We start from the raw sequence: 24,982 nt of genomic DNA, 5'->3' as shown, positions 1-24,982 counted from the left end.
AGGACAATAAAATGGAGATTCCTAAGTACTCCAGATTTGCTTGGAGTCATCCATTTCCCAAACTTTGTTGTGAAGTCTCTTCCTTGCAATTGTCTATGGCTAACTATCCCCCCCCCTCCAAAAGACAACCATGAGGCAGAACACGGAGGGGAGGTCAAAAGGTGATTTCTATAGGGTTTGGGGGATCTAGGTTAGAGGAATTTAAGGGTGACCTTTTCCCTGTGGTGATTTTATTGGGAGTGGACACAGTGCATAGTATAGTAGTATCAAATCAGTACAGAACTTTTATGAGTTTATTTAAACGAAACTGGCAACATGCTGGGAACCAAGATTTCAAAATGATCTGACAGTTTTGCAGTTCTTTTTATAAATTTGGAATTAAGGAGGGATAAGAAAGATGACATGAAGCCTGACCCTGACCAGGCGGTGGCACAGTGGATAGAGCGTCAAACTGGGATGCAGAGGACCCAGGTTCAAGACCCTGAGGTCTTGAGCGCGGGCTCATCTGGTTTGAGCAAAAGCCCACCAGCTTGAACCCAAGGTCACTGGCTCCAGCAAGGGGGTTACTCGGTCTGCTGAAGGCCCGTGGTCAAGGCACATATGAGAAAGCAATCAATGAACAACAAAGGTGTTGCAACGCGTAATGAAAAACTAATGATTGATGCTTCTCATCTCTCTCCGTTCCTGTCTGTTTGTCCCTGTCTGTCCCTCTTTCTGATTCACTATCTCTGTAAAAAATAAATTAATTAATTAAATTTTTTAAAAAAAGAAAGATGACATGAAGATGAGGGGGAAGGACTTTTCAATGATTGGATTACAAAATAGTTAACAAGATTATGTGCTACCTTGAGGGAGTTTACACCTCCCAGAGTGTGAAAATGAGGATTACTCTGGCATTTCAAAGGTGTGTTAACCTAGATTCACAAGAACAATGGATGAGGATTGCTTCAAGTGAAGATAAACCTTCTACTAAAAAAATTAAACGCCTGGGGGGCTTGACTACACAATGTGACCCACCCTGTTAGGAATTCATGATCAGACCACCATGTGAGGTTACTTTCTGTCAGTGAACTTGTCAGGTTTATTACAGAGCCACCCACCCTTTTTTGTGAGAGACAGAGAGAGGGACAGATAGGGACAGACAGACAAGAAAGGGGGTTACAGCAGAGCAAGTGACCCCTTGCTCAAGCCAGCGACCTTGAGGCTTGTTGGGCAAATGAGTTGTAAAATCTGTATTTTCTGGTTTTGCTCACTCTTATTGTTAAAAATAGCCACTGCTCACATGATGATGCTCTCATGTGATACAGCTGATGGCTTTCATGCTTGGGAAGGGGCTTGGTTGTATTAATGTGTGCTGGGGGAGGACTTTTGCACTGAAAAGTTTTAAAAGGAGGAGCTAGGAGGCCACTTTGGGAGAGAGAGAGCACATTGTTGTAGAGAGGGGAGAGACCACGTTGCTGTAGAGAGGGAAGAGACCACGTTGTAGCAGGGCAGGGAGGGGAGAGACCACGTTGCTGTAGAGAGGGGAGAGACCACGTTGTAGCAGGGTAGGGAGGGGAGAGACCACGTTGTAGCAGGGTAGGGAGGGGAGAGACCACGTTGTAGCAGGGCAGGGAGGGGAGAGACCACGTTGTAGCAGAGTAGGGAGGGGAGAGACCACGTTGCTGTAGAGAGAGGAGAGACCACGTTGTAGCAGGGCAGGGAGGGGAGAGACCACGTTGTAGCAGGGCAGGGAGGGGAGAGACCACGTTGTAGCAGGGCAGGGAGGGGAGAGACCACGTTGTAGCAGGGCAGGGAGGGGAGAGACCACGTTGTAGCAGGGCAGGGAGGGGAGAGACCACGTTGTAGCAGGGCAGGGAGGGGAGAGACCGTGTTGTAGCAGGGCAGGGAGGGGAGAGAGTACGTTGCTGTAGAGAGGGGAGAGACCGTGTTGTAGCAGGGCAGGGAGGCCACGTGGAAGAGGCAAACAGGTGAGATGGAGGCGAGTGGAGCCTTTGATTCTAGGAAAACCAGAAAGAATGGCTTTTGGTGCCCGTGTGTTTGTTTTTCTCATTGGCCAGTATGAGTCTAGAATAAAGGAAAATGGTCCACCAGTTTTTGGCTCTGTTGTTTCATTACCATCTGTCCAGATCAAATGTGAACCTGCACAGGCCAGGTGGTTGTGATGGTGGCCGTGACTACTGGCCTTACAGGGATCAAGTCAGTGACCATGGGGTCATGTCTATGATCCCACGCTCAAGCCAGGGACCACACGCTCAAGCTGGTAAATCTGCACTCAAGCTGGGAACTTTGGGATTTTTGTTTGTTTGTTTGTATTTTTCTGAAGAGGGAAGTGAGGAAGCAGACAGACAGACTCCCGCATGTGCCCGACCGGGATCCACCTGGCATGCCCACCAGGTGGTGATGCTCTGCCCATCTGGGCCATTGCTTCTATGTGAGGAGAGCCATTCTAGTGCTTGAGGCAGAGGCCATGGAGCCATCCTCAGTGCCTGGGCCAACTTTACTCCAGTGGAGCCTTGGCTGCAAAAGGGGAGAAGAGAGACAGAGAGGAAGGAGAGGGGGAAGGGTGGAGAAGCAGATGGGTGCTTCTCCTGTGTGCCCTGGCCGGGAATCAAACCCAGGACTTCCACATGCCGGGTGAAGCTCCACTGCTGAGCCAACCGGCCAGGGCCACAACTTTAGGGTTTTGAACCTTACTCCACAGCATCCCAGGTTGATGCTCTATCCACTGCAATGCCACCTAGTCCAGCAGACCATTCATTAGCTTTGTAGGTGTGGTCCTGACTGGTAAGTGCCAGGGGGTCATTAGTCAATGCACCTGGTCCTGATATCAGCCATGACACTCCTAATTTTGCTGCTTCTTTGGGCCTGAAGCTGAAACATAGCTGAAGCTTAAATGTTGTTTTCCAGGGGTTAATGCTTCAGGGAGCAGTATGCAAGGGCTGAGGCACTGGGTGATGGGGTGGCTCTCCACCCTGGTGACCCTCTGCACCTGCCCTATCCTTCCTGCTCTGTTCATGCCTGTCTAATTGCCTGCTACACTCTGACTTCATAACACTCATGCTCTTTCCATTTATTTGTAACACCGTAATATTCTTATACTGTTATTTGACTAATGTATGCAAAATCTTAAATTCATTCTTTTCTATTTATTTTATTGATTTTAGAGAGAGGAAGGGAGAGAGAAGGGGAGAGAGGAACATCAATCTGTTCCTGTATATTCTTTTTAGAAGAAGCAGGGTAGCCTGACCAGTCAGTGGCGCAGTGGATAGAGTGTCGGACTGTGATGTGGAGGACCCAGGTCCGAGACCCCGAGGTCACCAGCTTGAGCGTGGGCTCATCCATTTTGAGCAAAGCTCACCAGCTTGAGCCCAAGGTTGCTGGCTTGAGCAAGGAGTCACTCGGTCTGCTGTAGCCCCCCAGTCAAGCCACATATGAGAAAGCAATCAATGAACAACTAAGGAACCACAACGAAGAATTGATGTTTCTCATCTCTCTCCCTTCCTGTCTGTCTGTCCCTATTTATTCCCTCTCTCTGTCTCTGCCACAAAAAAGAAAAAAAAGAAGAAGCAGCAGCAGCAGGGTATAAATGGTAAATACATTTTTAGGGCATTCATTATTGAACTTTTCATGTATATATGGACTTCTTCCCCAGAGATTCTGATTCTGGAGCTATTATTCAAAGCTCTACAGATAAGTTTAATAAGCCATATTTAGTTATCATTGAGGAGGAAAGATGAATTTAGACAATGAATGGTATTGTTATATGCGGAACTATGATATCAATCTTATAAATTTGATTCATTCAATCAACAATAAATATGAAGCAACTACTATGCCCCAGGTGTTGTTACAGATTCTCGGAATGTAGTCACAAACACAACAAATAAGATTCCTGCTGCCTGACTGGGCGGTGGCGCAGTGGATGGAGCGTTGGACTGGGATGCTGAGGACCCAGGTTCGAGACCCCGGGGTCGCCAGCTTGAGCGCGGGCTCATCTGGTGGAGCAAAGCTCACCAGCTTGGACCCAGGGTCGCTGGCTTGAGCAAGGGGTTACTCGGTCTGTTGAAGGCCCGCGGTCAGGGCACATATGGGAGGGCAATCAATGAACAACTAAGGTGTGGCAATGAAGGTAATGATTGATGCTTCTCATCTCTCTCCGTTCCTGTCTGTCCCTCTCTCTGACTCTCTCTTTAAAAAAAAAAAAAAAAAAAAAAGATTCCTGCTCACTTCAGAGTTTGTATGATAGTGTGTGATGGTTAATTTTATACATCAACTTGGAGGGTGTAAATAGTTTTGTTATGTAAATAGCTACAGAAATAATATCACATATTTAGATTCAGAATAGAAATATTAGTGTTATTTCTTTTTAATTTTTATTAATTTTAATTTATTGTGTTAACATGGATTCAAGTGTCCCATTCAATATAACACCCCCACCTCCCTATCCCATTTCTAAAGATTTTTATAATCTCCATTTTATATTTTTCTTTCTTTTATTTTTAGATGAGAGGAGAGAAGACAATGAGGCAGACTCCCACATGTGCCCCAACTGGGATCCACTTGGTAGCCCCATCTTGGGCCAATGCTTGTGTACCAAGCTATTTTTAGCACCTGAGGCTGATACACTCTGACCAACCAAGCTATCCTCAGTGCCCAGGGCCATGCTTGAACCAGTTGAGCCACTAGCTTCGGGAGGGGAAGAGGGAAAGAAGGGGAAGAGGGAAGGGAGAGAAGTAGAGGGTCGCTTTCCCTGTGTGTCCTGACAGAGAATCAAACCCAGGATGTCCATACTCCAGAATGACACTCTATCCCCTGAGCCACCAGCCAGGGCTATTTATATTTTCAAAATACATTCATAAAACAATGAATTTTAGCCTGACTGGTAGTGGCACAGTGGATAGAGCATCAACCTGGTATGCTGGGAACCCAGGTTGGAAGCCCAGAGGTTGCCAGCTTGAGCGTGGGGTCGCCAGCTTGAGTGTGGGATCATAGACATGACCCAATGGTTGCTGGCTTGAGCCCAGGTCTCTGGGCCCCACTCCTGTCAAGGCACATATAAGAAGCAATCAATGAACAACTAAAATTAACACAACTATGAGTTGATGCTTCCAATCACCTCTTTCTCTCTCTCACTTAAAAAAAAAAAAAAAAAAAAAAAGATGAGTTTGAGATGAAAGGGTAAAGAGCTATTAACCACAGGTGTGATTTCCCTCTAGATGTATATTCTGAAAGAGAGTCCAGTTTCCCAACAAAGCAACATGCTCTTCCCCTCAGAATTTCTTCTCCTTATAAAATTTGCTTTTTCTTAATTTCAAAATCAGTTATAGTTCTTTTTTTAGTGTTTATCCTTAGCCTTAAAAAACACAAAAATTGTATAATTGAGTAATATTTGTTTTATTCCTTTCCTCAGATTATGTTTATCTAGTTATCTTTATATATGCTTCATGAGAAATACATTTCACTGAGCAACCTGTATGAGCAAGGCTCTTTATGTATCACTATTTCTCATACAGACTTCTCAAATTGTTTATAGAAGTACAGTAGTCTCTCTCTCTTTTTTTTTTTTTTTTTTAGAGAAGAGAGAGAGACAGAGAGAGAGAGAAGGGGGGAGGAGCTGGAAGCATCAACTCCCATATGTGCCTTGACCAGGCAAGCCCAGGGTTTCGAACCGGCGACCTCAGCATTTCCAGGTCGATGCTTTATCCACTGCGCCACCACAGGTCAGGCCTACAGTAGTCTCTCTTATCTGCAGTTTCACGTTCCACAGTTTGTTACCGGTAGTCAACTGTGGTCTGAAAATCTTAATGGAAAAATACAAAAATAAACCATTCATATGTTTTAAGTTGAGTGCCATTGAGTACTGTGATGAAATCTTATGCCACTCTGTCCTGCCCAGGACATGAATCATCCCTTTGTCCAATGTCTCCATGTCTCTGTGCTGTCGTCACTGCCCACTCTTCAGTCACTTAATAGCCATTTCAGGTATCAGATCGACTATTGTGGTGTCCTAGTGCTCCTGTTCAAGTAACCCTCATAGTAGCCTAACACTCCATCAACAATGCCTATATCATTCACCTCACTGCATCTCATCACACAGGCATTGTATCATCTCACATCATTGCTGTAAGATATTTTGAGAGAGAAAAGGAGGTATATAACTTTTATAACTGCATATTATTATAATTGTTTTATTTTATTTTTAGTAATTGTTGTTCATCTCTATGCCCAATTTATAAATTAAACTTTATTATACATATGTAGGTATAGAAAAAAACATAGCATATATAGAGTTTGGTACTATCCACAATTCCAGGCATCCACTGGCAGATCTTGAAATATTCCCTGCAGATAAAGGGGTACTACTATGCTGTTACCACCTTTCAACAAACAGCTTTTGACCTGTACCCTCTACACGATGTTGTAACATAAATTAGTAAATTATGAGTCATGAATATATTTCCTATAAATTATACAAAATTTCAGAGAAGAGAGGGGGTACATTTAAAAAAAGGAAAAGTAATAATCAACATTTTCTACAAAAAATGTAGTTTAAAAAATATTTTGGATCTTCTATTTTCTTAAAAATTTTATTTATTTATTTATTTATTTATTTTTTACAGAGACAGTGAGTCAGAGAGAGGGATAGACAGGGACAGACAGGAACAGAGAGAGATGAGAAGCATCAATCATTAGTTTTTTGTTGCGCATTGTAACACCTTAGTTGTTCACTGATTGCTTTCTCATATGTGCCTTGACTGAGGGCCTTCAGCAGACCGAGTAACCCCCTTGCTGGAGCCAGTGCCGTTGGGTTCAAGCTGGTGGGCTTTTGCTCAAACCAGATGAGCCCATGCTCAAGCTGGCGACCTCGGGGTCTCGAACCTGGGTCCTCTGCATCCCAGTCTGATGCTCTATCCACTGTGCCACCACCTGGTCAGGCTGGATCTTTTATTTTCACCATAGTACACGTAGGACAGTTTCTCTCCAGCAATGGCTAAAAAGAACAGGCTTCAGAGTTAGGCCTCTAGGATTTGAACCCCAGCTCTGTCACTCACCAGCTGGGTCATCTTGTACAAGTTATCTACTCTCTTTGGGCCTCATTTTTCTCATCTATAAAATGGAGATAATAGTATTTATTTCTTGGGTTGAGGAGAGGATAACATGTAAAGCTCTTATTATAGAACCGTGTCTCATAAAGCACATAAGCTCAATACGTATTATTTATTATTTTGACAAGTACTTCACAGTGTCTTTGTGGAAATCTCCACCTAAGTTTGTCTAGTATTCAATAAATATTTTTAATGATAAAATTATTAAAAGGTGAAATAACTGTTTGAGGCTCTGCTGTTTCTCACAAATCCTGCTAATTTATCATGATGTCATAAGATGGCCACACTTGAACAATACCTCAGTTGATTTTTATTCTTAGCATTTAATATTATCCCAAAACTACTTTTTAACTACATTAATTAACATTTTGCTTTAGTTGACATTTCTTTGCTTAATGAGAAAAACGGTGTTTAATTTTTATTTTTTAAGAGAAAATTTCGATACAGTCAGAAGTCTTCAAGTACTTGGGATATGCCCACTCATTCCCCTTCCCACCTAAATCAAAAGCAAAGAGGAAATGGTTACATCAAAATAAAATATTTTAGTCCCAAATACCTTATGAACCTTTGGTTTCAACATATTGCATGGGATTATCTAACCAGGTGATAAAAAGTTCCTCCTTTGAAACTAGCAGAGTCATCGACTTGTAATTCATTATGTTTGCTTAATGGAGTCATTTTCTCCCCCGTATTTCCTGGTTCAAGATTTGTCATCTTTGACTCTTGTACCTTCCCCCATCTTGTCAATTTCATATTTTTATGTCTGTCCAATCTGTTCCTTCCCTGTTCTCAATATTGGCTCTTATTACCTTTGCCTCTTATACTGCCAGTTTCACCGTCTCCAGTTCATTTCATACCTTTTCAAGGAAACACACCTCTGAAGAATTTCCAGTGACTGTGTATTGCCTATGGAGTAATGTCTAAGCCAGGGGTCCCCAATCTATGGCCTGCGGGCCGCATGCGGCCCCCTGAGGCCATTTATCCGGCCCCCACTGCACTTCCAGAAGGGGCACCCTTTTCATTGGTGGTCAGTAAGAGGAGCACATTGACCATCTCATTAGCCAAAAGCAGGCCCATAGTTCCCATTGAAATACTGGTCAGTTTGTTGATTTAAATTTACTTGTTCTTTATTTTAAATATTGTATTTGTTCCCGTTTTGTTTTTTTACTTTAAAATAAGATATGTGCAGTGTGCATAGGGATTTGTTCATAGTTTTTTTTATAGCCCGGCCCTCCAACGGTCTGAGGGACAGTGAACTGGCCCCCTGTGTAAAAAGTGTGGGACCCCTGGCCAGTTTACACTTTCCTGCTGGTTCACTTCCGCCACTCTAAGTTATTCTCTTCGATATGCTTATTGCCTTTTGCTCAGCCTCCCGGACACTCGGAGAGGTTAAGTAACTAGCAGGTGACTGTGGTGCAATACTTTTCCTGGCTGGCTGACTGGAGTCTCTTCCCACTACACCCGAGTTGTGGGTTTGGTTCCAGGTCAGGGCATATACAGGAACAGATTAATGTTTCTGTCTGCCTCCCACACCTCCTCTCTCTCTAAAATAAATTAATTAAAATTTTTTTCTTTAAAGACATTGATAGTTTTAAATTTTTTATTTATTTGTTTTTAGAGAGAGAGAGAGAAACATCAGCTTGTTCCAACTTGCTGGAGCCAATTGAGCCATGGAAGGGGGAGGGGGGACAGAGGGAAAAGGGGGAGAGGGGAGAGGGGGTGAAACAGATGATCCCTTCTCCTGTGTGCCCAGACCGGGAATTGAGCTGAGACATCCACACAACAGACGATGCTCTGCCACTGAGCCAAGCAGCCGGGGCAAACTTGGCTACTGTGCTAACCAGACGGTGCCTGATTCCTAGTCCCCTTCAGTGTGCTGGGCCTAGCACCTGTGACCTGGACTTTCACTTGTCTGCTTATAGAGTTCTCAGTGTGTAGGAGATGGGCACAGGCTGTAGCCTCTCACCACACCAATTCAAAGCCCACTCACTCCTTTGATGCCCAGTTGGTAGTTCCAGTCAGGAGGAAAATGCTTGTGTGTCTTTCTACCCTATCTTTATGCATCATCTGTGGATTATGTTGGGGAGCCAGACAACTCCCCCACTCTTCCCTTTTTTAGTTCTCTGGCTGGACTAATTATAAATAATAAAATTGACCAAAAAATAGCTGGGTTAATAAGGAAAAAAACCCAATTTAATAGGTGTACATAGGAAAATGACAATATGATGCTCAGATCATAAAATGAGGCTCAAAAAGATTGAACTAGGCACCCTTTTACACTTTTTAGACCAAGAAACAAATTTGAGAGAAATTGATAGAACAAAGAAAGTTAGTGTTCATTAGAAAGGAATCTAAGCAGGTTTGGTTATTTGTTAGTGATGAATCTAAACAAAGTTTAGGCTTGAGCAGTGAATGAGTAAAAGTTTGCTTATACAAGCTTTTCAATTCTGGATTTTATAACTTGTGATAAGCTGTATCTCAACCCTTCAGAAGTCTGGAGGGCACCTATTATGGAGATTTATTTTCAACTTTTTGGGGAAAGAGGAGATTCAGACAGCTCTTTCTGCTTCTCAGGTGATTTTGTTTCGAAATAATCAATATATTATTGTGGATTATCTTGGGCAGCCTGCTCTGCACCCTGACAATCACCAAACTTGTTATTCTGATGTTTCCAAAACTAAATATGTTTAGGATACATCTGAAAGCTGAGAGAGAGGAAGGGAGGGAGAGAGAGACTCACAAACATCCGTCTGTTCCTGTATGTGCCCTAACAGGGGCTCTAACCGGCCACCTCCGCGCTTTGGGCCAGAGTGGGTTGTTTGTAGTGTAGGTTGCCGGGGTCCGGCTCTCAGAAGCCCCGTTTAGTCGACCTGAATTAGGGCCTAGGGATCAGCACTCCAGGTGGTTTGCACGTCAAACTTTGGACGTAGACGTCCAAAATAATGGAGGGCAACTCTCCGAAGTCTGGATGAAATAAAAGAGGACGTTCATCCTTTCTGGCCCCACGGGCCTTCAGAAACCCATCTCCTGTTGAGGCCAAACGGGAGCGGGGACCCAGGTGCTGGGGTGAATAGGATGCGGAGAGAGCGCACTGCCCCCGCTGCAGCAAGCTCCTCACCTGGGGCAGGGCGGGTGGCTCACCCGCTGGTGGACGGGCTGGGGCTGGGGCTGGGCTGGGGGTGGGCTGGGGGTGGGGGCGGCCCCTGCCCCGCCCCGCCACGCCCCGCGCCCCCTCCCGCCACGCCCCGGTCGGGTGCTTAGTCACGGTGAGACCGCGCCGCTGGCCCCGGGCCGGCGCCCCCTCCTCCCCGGGGACCGCCCCGGGCCGCCCCCTCCGCGCACTTCCGCGTGCATGGCCCTGCTGCCGCGGGCCCTGGGCACGAGCGCGAGCTCGAGCTGGACGGTGACTGCGCGCGCCCTCGCCGGCTCCCCGCTGCCTCGGCGCCCGCCCGTCAGCGCCGTCTCCCGCGCCGTGCTCCGCGCCATGGCGTGCCGGCAGGAGCCGCAGGCGCAGGGCCCGCCGCCCGCCGCGGGCGCCGTGGCCTACGACTACCTGGTGATCGGCGGCGGCTCGGGCGGGCTGGCCAGCGCGCGCCGGGCGGCCGAGCTGGGCGCCAGGGTGGCCGTGGTGGAGAGCCACAAGCTGGGCGGCACTTGCGTGAGTACCGGGTCCCTCCCGGCGCTCCCGCGCCTCTGTCTCTGCTGCCGCGCTGCGAACCGCAGCCCCGCTTTCTTTTCGCTTCTCCAGAAACAGTCTGCGCTCTTTCCGAGCGCGATCCGTCCCTTCGGGCCCCGGGGATGGGCCCCTCGCGCTGCGCCGCCCGCTTTCCCGCCGCTGCTGAGGTCTGGGCCCCAGCATGTTTAGATAAGGGAAATGGAAGGGGGCGTCCCTGCGGGCCCCAGAGCTAACCCTGCGTCTGGTCCGGCCCAGGTGCAAAACTAGCAGTAGCCATAGGAGGTTATAGTTAAATGAATTTGCCTGCATCGTCACTGCTCAAGGTGGAAGAGTAATGTGTTCCACGCTTGAGCTCATCACTGGACCCATGAAACATAAAAGTGCATCTGGAGAAATTGCAGCTGGCCTGTGCGTATTGGGGGCGGAGGTGAGGAGGTAAATGTCCTTGAGCAATGCGGATCCTGGTCCTCTCTTCAATTTCAAGGGTAGAACGATTTACAATCGTGGTTCTCACCCCTGGTTGTACGTTTGAATCAGTTGAAAAAATTCTGCCTGGGTACTGCTCCCGTGGCTTCTGATTTCATTGGTCTGAAGTGCAGTCTGGCCGTTGGGATGTTTAGGAGCTCCAGAGGTGACTCTGAATTTCGGTCAAGGTTGAGAACCACTGATTACAGGTTACCTTGATGTAAGATTTACTTTTAAGTGAATTCTCAGACGTTTTGCTTGTTTTGTCTTGTTGGGGGAGAGGACGGCTTTTAAAACTACCTAAAAGAAGAGGGTTATTGTAAATCCTGCGACTGAGAAACTATATTCATTTTTAAAAAGTAATAACTTGTTACCAAGTTATTTGGCATGGCCTTTTCTATCACAAGACTTGGGCGAGGTACTTCCTGTTAATATTAAAATGTCTCCAAGAGTAACCTGGGTTTGGGGATGGGTTCTCTAAATTCCTTTGGAGACTGATGTTTAAGTTATACTAAATTGGGAACGCCTTAAGGACAAGGATAGGTTCACGTGTTCGCACCTCTTATCAAACTACCTTGCTCAATAACTGTATATGAAATGAACGAAGTACAACATTGACAGCTATGGAAGGGTTGACTTCTTTGTCCTGTCCTCATTTTTTTTTTTCTTTCATTCTTTTTTTTTTTTTAAGACTTTTTTTTAGATTTTTTTTATTTATTTATTCATTTTTATTAGAGAGAGAGGGGAGAGAGAGAGGGAGAGATAGAGAGAGAACAGGGGGAAGAGCAGGAAGCATCAACTCCCATATGTGCCTTGGCCAGGCAAGCCCAGGGTTTCGAACCGGCGACCTCAGCATTTCCAGGTCGACGCTTTATCCACTGCGCCACCACAGGTCAGGCCTGTCCTCATATTTTTAAAGCAATGAGACTTTTAAGGTTTATTTTATTTTATTTACTTTTGTTTTTACAGGAGAGGGGGGAGGCAGAGATAGACTCCCGCCTGTACGGCGACAGGGGATCCACCAGTAAGCCCACTAGGGGGCGATGCCTTGCCCATCTGAGGTCTCTGCTGCTTTGCTAGCACCGGAGCATTTTAGCACCTGAGGCCAGGCCATGGAGCCATCTTCTGTGCTGGGGGCCAACTCACTCAAACCGCCTGAGTTGAGGCTGCCAGAGGGGAATACAGAGAGAGAAGGAGGAGGGGTGGTGAAGTAGATGGTCGCTGCTCCTGTATGCCCTGACAAGAATAGAACCGGGATATCCACACCCCTGACCTATTATCTACTGCTGAGCCAACCAGCCAGGGCCTGTTTTATTATTATTATTATTTATTTATTTTTTTAGTGACAGAGTCAGAGGGATAGACAGACAGGAACGGAGATGAGAAGCATCAATCATTAGTTTTTCGTTGCAATACCCTAGTTGTTCATTGATTGCTTTCTCTTATGTGCCTTGACCTTGGAGCTGCAGCAGATTGAGTAACCCCTTGCTCGAGCCAGTGACCCTGGGTCCAAGCTAGTGAGCTTTGCTCAAACCAGATAAGCCCTTGCTCAAGCTGGCGACCTCGGGGTTTCGAACCTGGGTCCTCCGCATCCCAGTCTGATGCTCTATTCACTGCGCCACTGCCTGGTCAGGCCTGTTTTTTTATTATTATTTTTTTTACAAGGACAGAGAGAGAGTCAGATAGAGGGATAGATAGGGACAGACAGGAATGGAGAGAGATGAGAAACATCAATCATCAGTTTTTCGTTGCGACACCGTAGTTGTTCATTGATTGCTTTCTCATATGTGCCTTCAGCAGACTGAGTAACCCCTTGCTCGAGCCAGTGACCTTGGGTCCATGCTAGTGAGCTCTTCTTTTTTGCTCAAGCTAGATGAGCCTGCGCTCAAGCTGGCAACTCCGGAGTCTCGAACCTGGGTCCTCCGTGTCCCAGTCCGACGCTCTATCCACTGCCCCACCGCCTGGTCAGGCTGTTTATTATTTTTAAAAGACTTTATTTATTGATTTTACAAAGAGAGAAGAGGGCAGGGGGGAGTGAGAATTATCAACTCATAGTTCTTTACTTTATAGTTGTTCATTGACTGCTTGTTGTATGTGCCTTAACCGGGCAAGCCCAGGGTTTCGAATCAGCCACCTCAGCGTTTCAGCTTGACCTGCATCCACTGTACCACCACAGGCCAGGCTGTCTGGTCCTCATTTTTCAAGTTCAAAATGGAAGTGGGGATGAGAAAAGGAAAAAAAAATCTCTGTTAATTATCAACTTGCACCTTGATACCTTAGTTGGGAGAAACTCAATTAGAAGTCTGTCTCTGCAGGAAGTGGACCGAGGAGGGCCTCTACAGGCCCTCGGGACAACTGCCCCTCTGTGTGTTGCAGCCACACCAGGTGCTAAACGGGTGAAATCAGACCGGACCTCGGCTCAGCAACCTCGGTACTTGAGGTCTGGCTGAGAAAGAATCCAGAGCCGGGACTCAAGTTATAAGAGAACGTTTATTTAGGAAGTTACAGAGGTAGAAGTAGTGAGCCATAGACTAAACGGGCTCAGGAAACAAGTTACAGAGGCAAAAGAAGGGCCCTTGGAGCTCAGGAGAAAGAGAGAGGCAAGGAAAACCTGTAAATCCTGTGACCGAGAAACTATTCATCATTTTTAAAAAGTTATAACTTGTTCTCAAGTTATTGGCATGGCCTTTTCTATCACAAGACTTGGGCAAGGTAATTCCTGTTAATATTAAAATGTCTCCAAGAGTAACCCTGGATTGGGGATGGGAAGACTTGTGGAGGAAGGGGCTAAGGAAAGGTACGGGCAGGCTCCACAGAGAGAGCTGCATTGGGTCCCGTCCTAAGGGCTTTTCAGGCAAGGGTGGGGTGGGGTGTTAGGGGCAGTCCCAGAGGAGGATCTCAATAGACTGTTCATCAGCTTTCCAGGCGTGTTCTTTCAGGGTCGCGGTCTCCACTGGTTGGTCAGCACTAGGGCAGGGAGTCATTAGTCTGTGCAGCTGGCCCTGAGGTCAGCCACGGCATTGTTTGTCTGATTTTGCTGCTTTTCTGGTCCTGGAGCTGAAACACAGCTGAGGCCTAGATATTTTTGGTGCAGGTCAGAACCTCACTGTCCTGGGGGCTTAATGCTTAATGACTGTTCTGGGCCCTCTTGCTTGTTCTGCCACTAAGGGGGTCTACCTGTGTGACTAGCTACAGAAGAGGAGGGATCACAGGAAGGTCTGAGCTGCGTGACCAGTGATTTAAAAGGTGGGGATGGTGGTGCCCTAAACCCAATGACCAGTGAGTGATATGCCAGGTGAGGAAAGGTGACCGGGAGTAAGGTCTTTGCTGTCCCAGTCTTTCCCAGTGCTTGGCACCTGAGGCTTTCCACCCTGGTGCCCTGGCATACCTGGCCTCTCGGCCTTGCTCTGCTCATGTCTGTCTAACTTCCTACCACATCCGTACCTCAATACTTTTCTCCTTCCCCATTTATGTCATAATAAGCTTGTGGTGCTTCTCGACCTTGTCTACTGGTATTAATCAAGAAGGAGCTGCCTGACCAAGGGGTGGCGCAGGGGATAGAGTTTCAGCCTGGGATGTTGAGGACCCAGGTTCAAAACCCTGAGGTTGCCGGCCTGAGCATGGACTCACCAACTTGAGCGTATGGTCGCCAGCTTGAGTGTGGCATCATAGACATGACCCTGTGGTCGCTGCTTTGAAGCCTAAGTCCCTGGCTCGGCTGGACCCCCGCCCCCGTCAAGGCACGTATATATGAGAAGCAGTCAATGAACAACCAAGAGAGCCGCGACTATGAGTAGGCGCTTCTTATCTCTCTCCGTCTGTCTGTCTGTCTCTCTCAAGAAAAAGAAAGAAAAAGAAGGGGCTGACCCCATTTTTAGGTTCCGGTTAGTAAAGTGAATACACTAAGAGCTACACTACTTTGGGAGTGAGTAAAGGACAGCTCAGAACAGCTAGCGTTTTACTGCTTTCATGCAGAGCCCCTGGCCTTTCTTCTCTCAGTCGGCTGCAGCAGTTTTTATTTTCCTGCAAGCATTGATGTTTTGTGGGAAACTCCCTAGTTAACTTTTTTCATGACATACCATGTAGGCTCTGTGGGTATGTGTTGAATATGAGAGAAGATACAACCAATTGATAGGACATGAGCCTAGATTTGTTCAGATTCCAGTTAATCTGGTCTATCCTCAGTTGCAAAAATAAACTTATGTGCTGGAATTTCTAAGCAGATGTGAGGAAACGAGGCTTTCTGAAGCGTGTCATTTCATTTGTTCATGTCTTTATTTCTTGTATTTTAAGTGCTAAGTGTTTGGATTGGGGCTGGCTGAGAGAAAAGGGTAGATACAGACATTTGTAAGTAAGACAAAGGCCCCTTCTCAAGGAATTTACAGTAGAGTGGGAGAACACAATGTAAACAGTGAACCCCGAAGTGAGATGGTTTAATTATGGTAGTTGAGAGAAGAGTTGTGGTTAATGGCCTCTGCCTGGGCACTGTGGAATGTTTTCATGAAGGAGCTAGTATCTCTCTGAACTTGAACAGATGAACACATATATATTTGTGTGTAAGGTTAGAGTCAGGGCAAAGCCTAGAGGCAGTGTATGTTGTGTAACCAGGCTTGACTGGAGCAGAGGGCGTCTCTAATAGAAGAAATGGGAAGCTAATGGGTAGGTGGTTGTAGTAAAAACGTGGGGTTTCTGGAAGTGTCACGGGAAACTCCAGAGCTGTTCTGCCTCCAGCCAGCTGGTAGTGTATGGATTCTTGACTCTGTTCAGGAAAGATTTCACAGGAGCCCAGGTACATTTATTAAAGCTGGGGCAGTGAAACAAAGGAAGGGCTTAGGGTAGAAGAAGCAACAGGAGAGCCTGGGTTTCCTTCAGAACCCTTAAGGAAAGAATTGGGCTGCCCTGGCTGTGTGCATTCATGCAGTAAAAGTCACAGTGGAAGAAGTGAGCCATGGCAAGGAAGACAGGATTTAGCGATTTGTTAGATGGCTGTAAACTGCATGGCCGTTTGTCTGTCTCCGTTTCCCTGTTCCGTTTGTCCTGGCTTACTAGCCTATATGAACTGTGGAAGGGTTTTGGGTAGGAGAGGGATACAAAAGTGGTTTTGTGATAGTGTTACTATTGAGAGGTATCCTTTGGAGAAGTTAAATAGAAGTTTCTTTAATATTGATTCTCTAACATTTTTTTTTCTAAATTAAAACCCTTTATTTTTTTACTAGACATCGTAGTTATCTAGTTTCTAAATTTTCCATGCAGTAGTTTGTAACAAATATTTAAAATACAAGTTTTTGTTTTTAGGGTTGTTTGTTTTAAGCCTTTCTCTATGAAAACTTAAGAGTCATGGAGTGATAGAGCTGGAAGGGATTTTGGAAATTCACTGATCCAGTTGGAGGGTAGTTTTTTGTTTTTTTAAAGAAAGTACTGTTTGACCTGTGGCGGCACAGTGTATAAAGCATCGACCTGGAACACTGAGGTCACAGGTTTGAAACCCTGGGCTTGCCTGGTCAAGGCACATATGAGAAGCAACTAAGAGTTGGTGCTTCCTGCTCCTCCCCACCCCGGCCTTTCTCTCTCTCTCTCTTTCCTCTCTCTAAAATCAATACATACAATCTTTTTTTAAAATGAAAGTACTAACATAAGCTTGCTGACAAATTATTTAGAGTAATTGTCATTAAAAAAATTCTTCTCTAGCAGGTAGCTTAGTTGGTTAAAGCATCGTTTAATATGCCAAGGTTTGATCCTGGTGAGGGCACGTACAAAAATCAATTAATGACAATGATTACTTGACAAAGTTTCCTCCCCAACCCAATCTTTCCAGTAGAAGACTTTATTTTCAAGATGAGCAACATGTTGATGTACCTAGAGTGCACTGTTCTTTGATAGAACTTATTACTTTAAGCTGTTAAGAAGCTCAGATATGAGATGACTTTTCCCCATATTGTGTTCTGTACTGGAGGAAAAAATTTTCCTCTACCCTCTTAGGTTCGGTAACTGGGGCCTGCAAATTAAACTGATAATAGGTTAACAAGAGAAAAGGTTTATTTCATGTGCATGCAAGAGTGTCACAGAAAAGAAGTGAGAAAAAAAACAACAACCAAAGAAGTAGTTAGGCCTCTGAGCTTAAAACCAATTTAACAAAGGATGATATGTTATGGAGAAGTGATTAGACAAAGAGGGTTTGGGCTTCTGAGGGGGATAAATTGTGGGAAGACAAATATATGGTAAAACTAATGGAAGATAAGGGTGGCTTTATTAAGTTCTTCCTTTGTTATTTGTTTGTTTGTTTGTTCTTTGTAGTACAGATTCACCTGAGTGCTATCCTTCCATCCCCACGGACAAGGAAAGGAGTGGGGGACAGACACCATCACACAGGGACATTTATGCCCTGGTTTTAGGCAGAGAAGGGGAGGGCAAAGAGTTCCTCCTCTGTCTGCTGTTTCTTAATTGTCCTCAGCTCAAAATAATCCTCATGCCAAAGTGGCATACTTCGGGGTGGCATATTTTGATTCCCTTCAGTTTACACTGGGGCCAGAACTGTTAGTAAATTTTAATGGATAAATTAGATCAAAGCATATATATCTCTATGCCACTCTTAACCCTTTGAGTAGTATTTTTCATGCTCGCTGCCCCCCCCCGAGTGAGTTTTCTTTTTCAAAAAATGAAATTAGTTCCAGTTATAGTTTTTTTAACTTAAAATCATGTTTGTTTGATAACCAATTTATGGAAACAAGAAGAACATACATTTGCTTTTTTTTAAATGTTGCCATACATATTTTTAAAATAAAAATCGTACTCTGGATGGTCAGGAAGCATGTATGTTCGTACTACTCAAAGGGTTCAATTAGGCTATTTTTCTGGATCAGATAAGTAATAATTGTAGTAGGATATTAGGTTAGCCATAAATAATGGGAAACTGAAAAAAATAATGTTTTCCCTTATAATTCAATTGCAGATAAGTAATCTCTTATTGCCTGCTTAATCTGATTAAGGCATTTCTGAGGACAGAGAAATACATAAGATTATCTTTGAATTCAGTTTTTGGAGTTTCCAAAAAGCTAACTGTAATGCTTTTCTCGTGATCAACTGCGAATCCTGGAGAGATGCAAGAATGGCCCAAAGCCAAGGTGAATTAGCGCCTTCTGTTCTGAGAGCTTTGTCTCTGCGGTTCAGTTCTCCGCCTCCGCAGCCCTGGGAAGTCGGCTTGCCCGAGTACTGTCACCCTTTGCCCCAGGGCCTGTGGGAACACGTCAGGGTGTTCCCAGGGTGTTCGCGCTGAGTGGGTGTACTGATTCTGCAATGGACAGGTTCTCGTGATGTAGGTATGCAGTTCTCTCCAAACAGAGTTAGGTAGGAGGAGTTGATCACCAGGACAAAAGCTGCTTTTTGTTTTTTAATTACTTTTAGTTTTTAAAATTGAGGTATAATTGACTTATAATCTTGTATTAGTTTCAGGTGTACAACTTAATGATTCAGTATTTGTATATATTGTGAAATGATCACAAGTCTCATTTAATATCCCTCACCATATGCAGTTACAAAATTTTTTTTTTCTTGTGATGAGGACTTGAACATCTACATACTCTTAGCAACTTTCAACTATTCAATATGATACTATTTATTAGAGTCACCATGCTGTACACTATATCCCCAGGACTTATTTATCTTATAACTAGAAGTGTGTTCCTAACAAAAGCCTTTTTGATCATAATGTCACTGAGGCCTGACTAGGTTGTGGCGCAGTGGATAGAGCGTCGGACTGGGATGCCGAGGACCCAGGTTCGAGACCCCAAAGTCACCAGCTTGAGCGCAGGCTCATCTGGTTTGAGCAAAGCTCACCAGTTTGGACTCAAGGTCGCTGGCTTGAGCAAGGGGTTACTCAATCTGCTGAAGGCCCGCGGTCAAGGCACATGAGAAAGCAATCAATGAACAACTAAGGTGTCGCAAGGAAAAACTGATGATTGATGCTTCTCATCTCTCTCCGTTTCTATCTGTCTGTCCCTATCTATCCTTCTCTCTGACTCTCTCCCTGTCTCTGTGAAAAAAGAAAAAAAAAGTCACTGTGAACTGTCCTGTGTTGCGGACCAGCGCGGCTCCTAATAACGATGTGGAATTAAGGAAACACACTTATTAAGAAAAAATGGGACCAGAAAGACTCTTCAAATGCTGATGGCAATATCCCAGTGCCCCATAGCCCCAGTTTGCTTTATTATATAGCCATATGCAAATCAAGAAAGTCCTTCTTACAAAGTTACACATCCAGGCTAAAACAGGAACTAATCCAAGGCATAAACAAGAATCCCCCCACCATGCATAAGTGAAATCAGCCAACATCTAAACAAACAAAGAGTAAGAGGAAGGGCATGTAAATTGCTTCCAGCAACTTAAGGAAGCAAGTGAAGTGGGTGCAAATACTCAGCATCATAGCCAATATGGAGGTGAAGGGGGGAGAACTTAGCCTTTTGCTAAACCTCCAGTCTACAATGGCTTTTTGCCATTTATGGTCCACAACAGTCCTGCATGGCACCACTGTGCTAGAGAGGTCAGCAGGAGAGGTGGGGGTTTTGGAAGAAGCCAGAGAAACAGGCTGCTCAGTAGATTATTGGTATTCGTCTAGGCCAACGATGTTCAACCCGTATGTGGCTGCAGGCATGCAAGTGTGCCGAAAGAATTTTTTTTTGCGTGTGTGTGTGTGCCGTGACTCGGGTATGAACCTCCACAAGAATTTTTAAAACATGCAATATCTGACTAGTTAGGGACACTGACCTCTTTTCCCTTAAATTATCAAATAAAAAAATGACAACAGCCAACACAATAATAGTTATCTGGTATGAATGAATCAAAATTACGGTATACCTTTTAGCCCTGGCCAGATAGCTGAACTGGGTAGGGCATCGTCCTAAAGCACAGAGGTTGCCGTTGGATTTCTGGTCAGAGCACGTACAGGAGCAGATGGATGTTCCTGTCTCTATCCTTTCCTCTAAAATCAACAAATAAACATTTAAACTATTACGCCTTTTTTTGTCAGATTGGCAAAAAAATATATTTTTTGGTGTGCTACAGAACGTTTTGGTAATTAATATATGTGTGCCATGAAATAAGAAGGTTTGAAGCCCTGGCCGGAGAGCTCAGTTGGTTGGAGTGTCGTTCCTAAGGGCGGAGGCTGCAGGTCGGATCCTTGGTCTGGCACATACAGGAACAGATCGATATTCCTGTCTCTCTCTTCTTTCTCTAAAAATCAACAAAATAAAAAACTTTAGAAGCCATAAAGGCAGAAACTTCTAAAAAATAAACCAAAGTTTAGTCATACTCCTGGCACCAGTGAAAGTCGGTCTATCTTGACCCTTAAAGGAAGCATATTCCAAACTTATTTTAAAAATTGCCTTAATAACTTTCAAATAGTTTCAAATGTACATGAATAAGTTAATGATAATGTGAGAGTGATTCAGAACATTTAGTGCCTATGACAATTTGAACTGCTTTTAAAGGTTTCCGGGAAGTCGGAGAAGGTTGAGTGGAGGACAATGTGAGCATATTTATTTAATATTTATATATTAACATCATTTCTACTTTTGGAGAAATTGCTTTGGGAGTCTGCCCTAAATGAAGCCTTTCATTGAACTTAAGCTGCAGACTGCAGGGTGTAACGGTGTGGATGAGAAGCGCTTTGCCAAACGACCTGGAGAAAGCGGGTCTGACGATCCAATCATCCCAGGCAGGGCTGGCGTTACTCGTCCCACAGGGAGTCTTCCGCTGCCTTTCTCTGTTCTGCCAGCCCTGGAACACCTGCTCTCTTCCTACCTTATGATGGCCTCAGTCCATGTGTCCCCATGACCTCGTTAAACACTTGGGGGTTGAGAAATAAATGTTCTGGGCATACTCAGGAGGGCAGTCTAGGTAGAAAGCCACAAAATTCTAAATGCTAAGCAAACATAAAATATCATACTTTTCAGAGATTGTGCTTGTAATGCTGCTTAGGTGTTTGTTCCTTTATTGCATTAGGCTTTTTTTTTCTTTCTGAAGTTAGAAACGGGGAGGCAGTCAGACTCCCACATGTGCCTGACCGGGATCCACCTGGCACGTCCACCAGGGGGCGATGCTCTGCCCATCTGGGGTGTCGCTCTGTTGCGACCAGAGCCACTCTAGCGCCTGAGGCAGAGGCCATGGAGCCATCCTCAGCGCCCGGGCAAACTTTGCTCCAATGGATCCTTGGCTGCGGGAGGGGAAGAGAGAGAGAGAGAGAGGAAGGAGAGGGGGAAGGGTGGAGAAGCAGATGGGTGCTTCTCCTGTGTGCCCTGGCCGGGAATCGAACCTGGGACTCCTGCATGCCAGGCCGACACTCTACCACTGAGCCAACCTGCCAGGGCCTATTGCATTAGGCTTTCTTTTTTTTATTATTCATTTTTTTTAGAGAGGAGAGAGAGACAGAGAGAGAAGGGGGGGAGGAGCAGGAAGCATCAACTCCCATATGTGCCTTGACCAGGCAAGCCCAGGGTTTCAGACCGGTGACCTCAGCATTTCCAGGTGGACGCTTTATCCACTGCGCCACCACAGGTCAGGCTGCATTAGGCTTTTAACGTTCTCTCATTCCTATGAGTTCTTGCTTCTATTGCCTTTTGAATCCTTACTTATTGTTGCATAATCTATATAAAAATTTGAAGTCGACAACTAGACAGTTATGACCTAATTCTTTCTAAAGGAAAAAAACCCCCAAAATAACTGGTAACTTGAGAACTCTATAGGAACATAACTCCTTTTAAGTCCTGAATGCAGAATAATAGCAAATAATAGGATTATAATGAAATTGCAGGAGATGTGCTATTAGCAAATAGAATTTTAGAGGAATAGGAAATTACTATTCAATAAAACTTTGCTTTTTCAAACATGTATGGTCTTAATGGGATTTGGACAAGTTCCTTTTAATCTAGTCCAGGGGTCCCCAAACTTTTTACACAGGGGGCCAGTTCAAAGTAAAAAACAAAATGGGAACAAATACAATGTTTAAAAAAGAACAAGTAAATTTAAATCAACAAACTGACCAGTATTTCAATGGGAACTATGGGCCTGCTTTTGGCTAATGAGATGGTCAATGTGCTCCTCTCACTGACCACCAATGAAAGAGGTGCCCCTTCCAGAAGTGCATCCAGATGGGGTCCTCTGCATCCCAGTCCAACGCTCTATCCACTGCGCCACTGCCTGGTCAGGCCAAATACATTTCTTAATAAATATAAATATAAATATAAATATAGTCATAGCATAGGGGATAAGTGGCCTCAGGGGGCCGCAGTTTGGGGACCCCTGGTCTAGTCCCTTGGCAAGTACATATGAAGTTTCAGTGTAGGACACTCAGAAAATATTCTTCTATAAAAATAGGCTTGCCCTGGCAGGTTGGCTCAGTGGTAGAGTGTCAGCCGGTGTGTGGATGTCCTGGGTTCGATTCTTGGTCAGGGCACACAGGAGAAATGCCCATCTGCTTCTCCACCCTTCTCCTTCTCCCTTCTCTCTGTCTCTGTCTCTTCCAAAGCAATGCTGAGGAAATAGAACAAAGCTGGAGGTATCACACTCCCCAACTTCAAATTATACCACAAAGCAACTATAATCAAAAAAGCACAGCATTGGCAGAAAAACACACACACAGAGCAATGGAACAAAATTGAGAGCTTCCAAATAAACCCACATATATATGGGCAAATAATTTTTTGGCAAAAACACACAATAGAGAAAAGAAAGTTTCTTTATTAAGTAGTGCTTGGAAAATTAGAAAGCCACATTCAAAAGAATAAAACTAGACTATCACCATACACAAAAATTAATTCAAAATGGATCAAAGACCTAAATATATGACCTGAAATGAAATTACATAAGAAAAAAACATAGGTATTAAACTTGTAGACCTTGGTCTAAGAGAGGATTTTATGAATTTGACCTCAAAGGCAAGGGAAGCAAAAATAATAAATGAATGGGACTATATCAAACTAAAAAGCATTTGCACAGCAAAAGAAATCATCAACAGAAAGATAACCAACCGAACAGAAAAAGATAGTGGCAAACAAAACCTCCAAAAAGGGATTAATAGCCTAAATCATAAAGAACTCATACAGCCTGACCTGTGGTGGCGCAGTGTATAAAGCATCGACCTAGAAATGCTGAGGTCGCCGGTTCAAAACCCTGGGCTTGCCTGGTCAAGGCACATATGGGAGTTGATGCTTCCAGCTCCTCCCCCCCTTCTCTCTCTCTGTTTCTCTCTCTCCCTCTCTCTCTCCTCTCTGAAAATGAATAAATAAAATTAAAAAAAAAAAAGAACTCATACAGCTCAACAACAAAAAAAACCAACCATCCAATTAAAAAACAGATAGAGGTCCTAAACAGACACTTCTCCCAAGAAGACATACAAATGGTCAATAGATATATGAAAAGATGCTCAATTTTACTAGCTATTAGGGAAATGGAAATCAAAAGTACAGTGACATACCACCTCTTTGTTAGAATGGCTATCATCAACAAGACAAGTTATAGCAGGAACTGGAGGGGTTGTGTGAAGAGACTGTCCTCATTCACTGCTGATGGGAATGTAAACTAGCACAACCACTATGGAAAACTGTAAGGTGGTTCCTCAAAAAATTAAGAATAGCGTTACCATATGACCCACCAACCCCTCTTTTGCGAAATTTTGAAAACATTTTTTTTTTTTAGTTCAGTGAGAGGAGGAGAGACAGAGATAGACTCCTGCATGCTCCCCAACCAGGATCCACCTGGCAAGCCCACTAGAGGGTGCTGCTCTGCCCATCTGGGGCGTTGTTTCATTGCTCAGCAACTGAGCTCTTTTTAGCACCCGAGGCGGAGGCCATTGAGCCATCCTCAGTGCCCAGGGCCAACTTGCTCCAGTTAAGCCATGGCTTCAGGAGGGGAAGAGAGAAAGAGAGAGAAGCAAGAGGGGGAGGGGTAGACAAGCAGATGGGTGCTTCTCCTGTGTGCTTTGATGGGAATCGAACTTGGGACATCCACACTGGGCCAATGCTCTACCACTGAGCCAACTGGCCAGGGCCAAATACATTTCTTTCTTTCTTTTTTTTTTTTTTTTTTCAGGGACAGAGAGAGTCAGAGAGAGGGATAGATAGGGACAGACAGACAGGAACAGAGAGAGATGAGAAGCATCACTCATCAGTTGCTCGTTGTGACACCTTAGTTGTTCATTGATTGCTTTCTCATATGTGCCTTGCCCACAGGCCTTCAGCAGACCGAGTGACCCCCTTGCTCGAGCCAGCAACCTTGGGTCCAAGCTGGTGAGCTTTATGCTCAAGCCAGATGAGCCCGCGCTCAAGCTGGTGACCTCGGGGTCATGAACCTGGGTTCTCTGCATCCCAGTTCGATGCTGTATCCACTGCGCCACTGCCTGGTCAGGCCAAATACATTTCTTAACAAATATATTCAGCCTGACCTATGGTGGCGCAGTGGATAAAGTGTCGACCTGGAAATGCTGAGGTCGCTGGTTCAAAACCCTGGGCTTGCCTGGTCAAGGCACATATGGGAGTTGATGCTTCCAGCTCCTCCCTACCTTCTCTCTCTGTCTCTCTCTCCCTTTCTCTCTCCTCTCTAAAATGAATAAATAAATAAATAATTTAAAAAATAAATATATTCATAGCATAGTACCCCTATGTTCATAGCAGAGGCCAGGATGTGGAAACAACCAAATACCCTTTGATAGAGGATTAAAGAAGATGTGGCCCATAGTTACATG

General features: G+C 44.8%; 1 protein-coding gene across 1 annotated transcript in view; it reads left to right on the top strand.

The window, feature by feature from the left end:
- Window positions 1-10,403: 10,403 nt before the first annotated feature.
- GSR (glutathione-disulfide reductase) overlaps window positions 10,404-24,982 on the top strand; it is a 44,217-nt gene continuing 29,638 nt past the window's right edge. Inside the window, exon 1 of the mRNA XM_066236186.1 lies at window positions 10,404-10,767. Within this exon, the coding sequence (XP_066092283.1) occupies window positions 10,462-10,767 (306 nt within the window). The 5' untranslated portion in view covers window positions 10,404-10,461. The remainder of the gene's footprint in view (window positions 10,768-24,982) is intronic.

This window comes from Saccopteryx bilineata, chromosome 6, assembly GCF_036850765.1.
Source record: "Saccopteryx bilineata isolate mSacBil1 chromosome 6, mSacBil1_pri_phased_curated, whole genome shotgun sequence".
In the NCBI taxonomy this organism is placed as follows: domain Eukaryota; kingdom Metazoa; phylum Chordata; class Mammalia; order Chiroptera; family Emballonuridae; genus Saccopteryx; species Saccopteryx bilineata.
The sequence above is the reverse complement of the archived record's forward strand: the minus strand, read 5'-3'. Positions and strand labels throughout refer to the sequence as shown.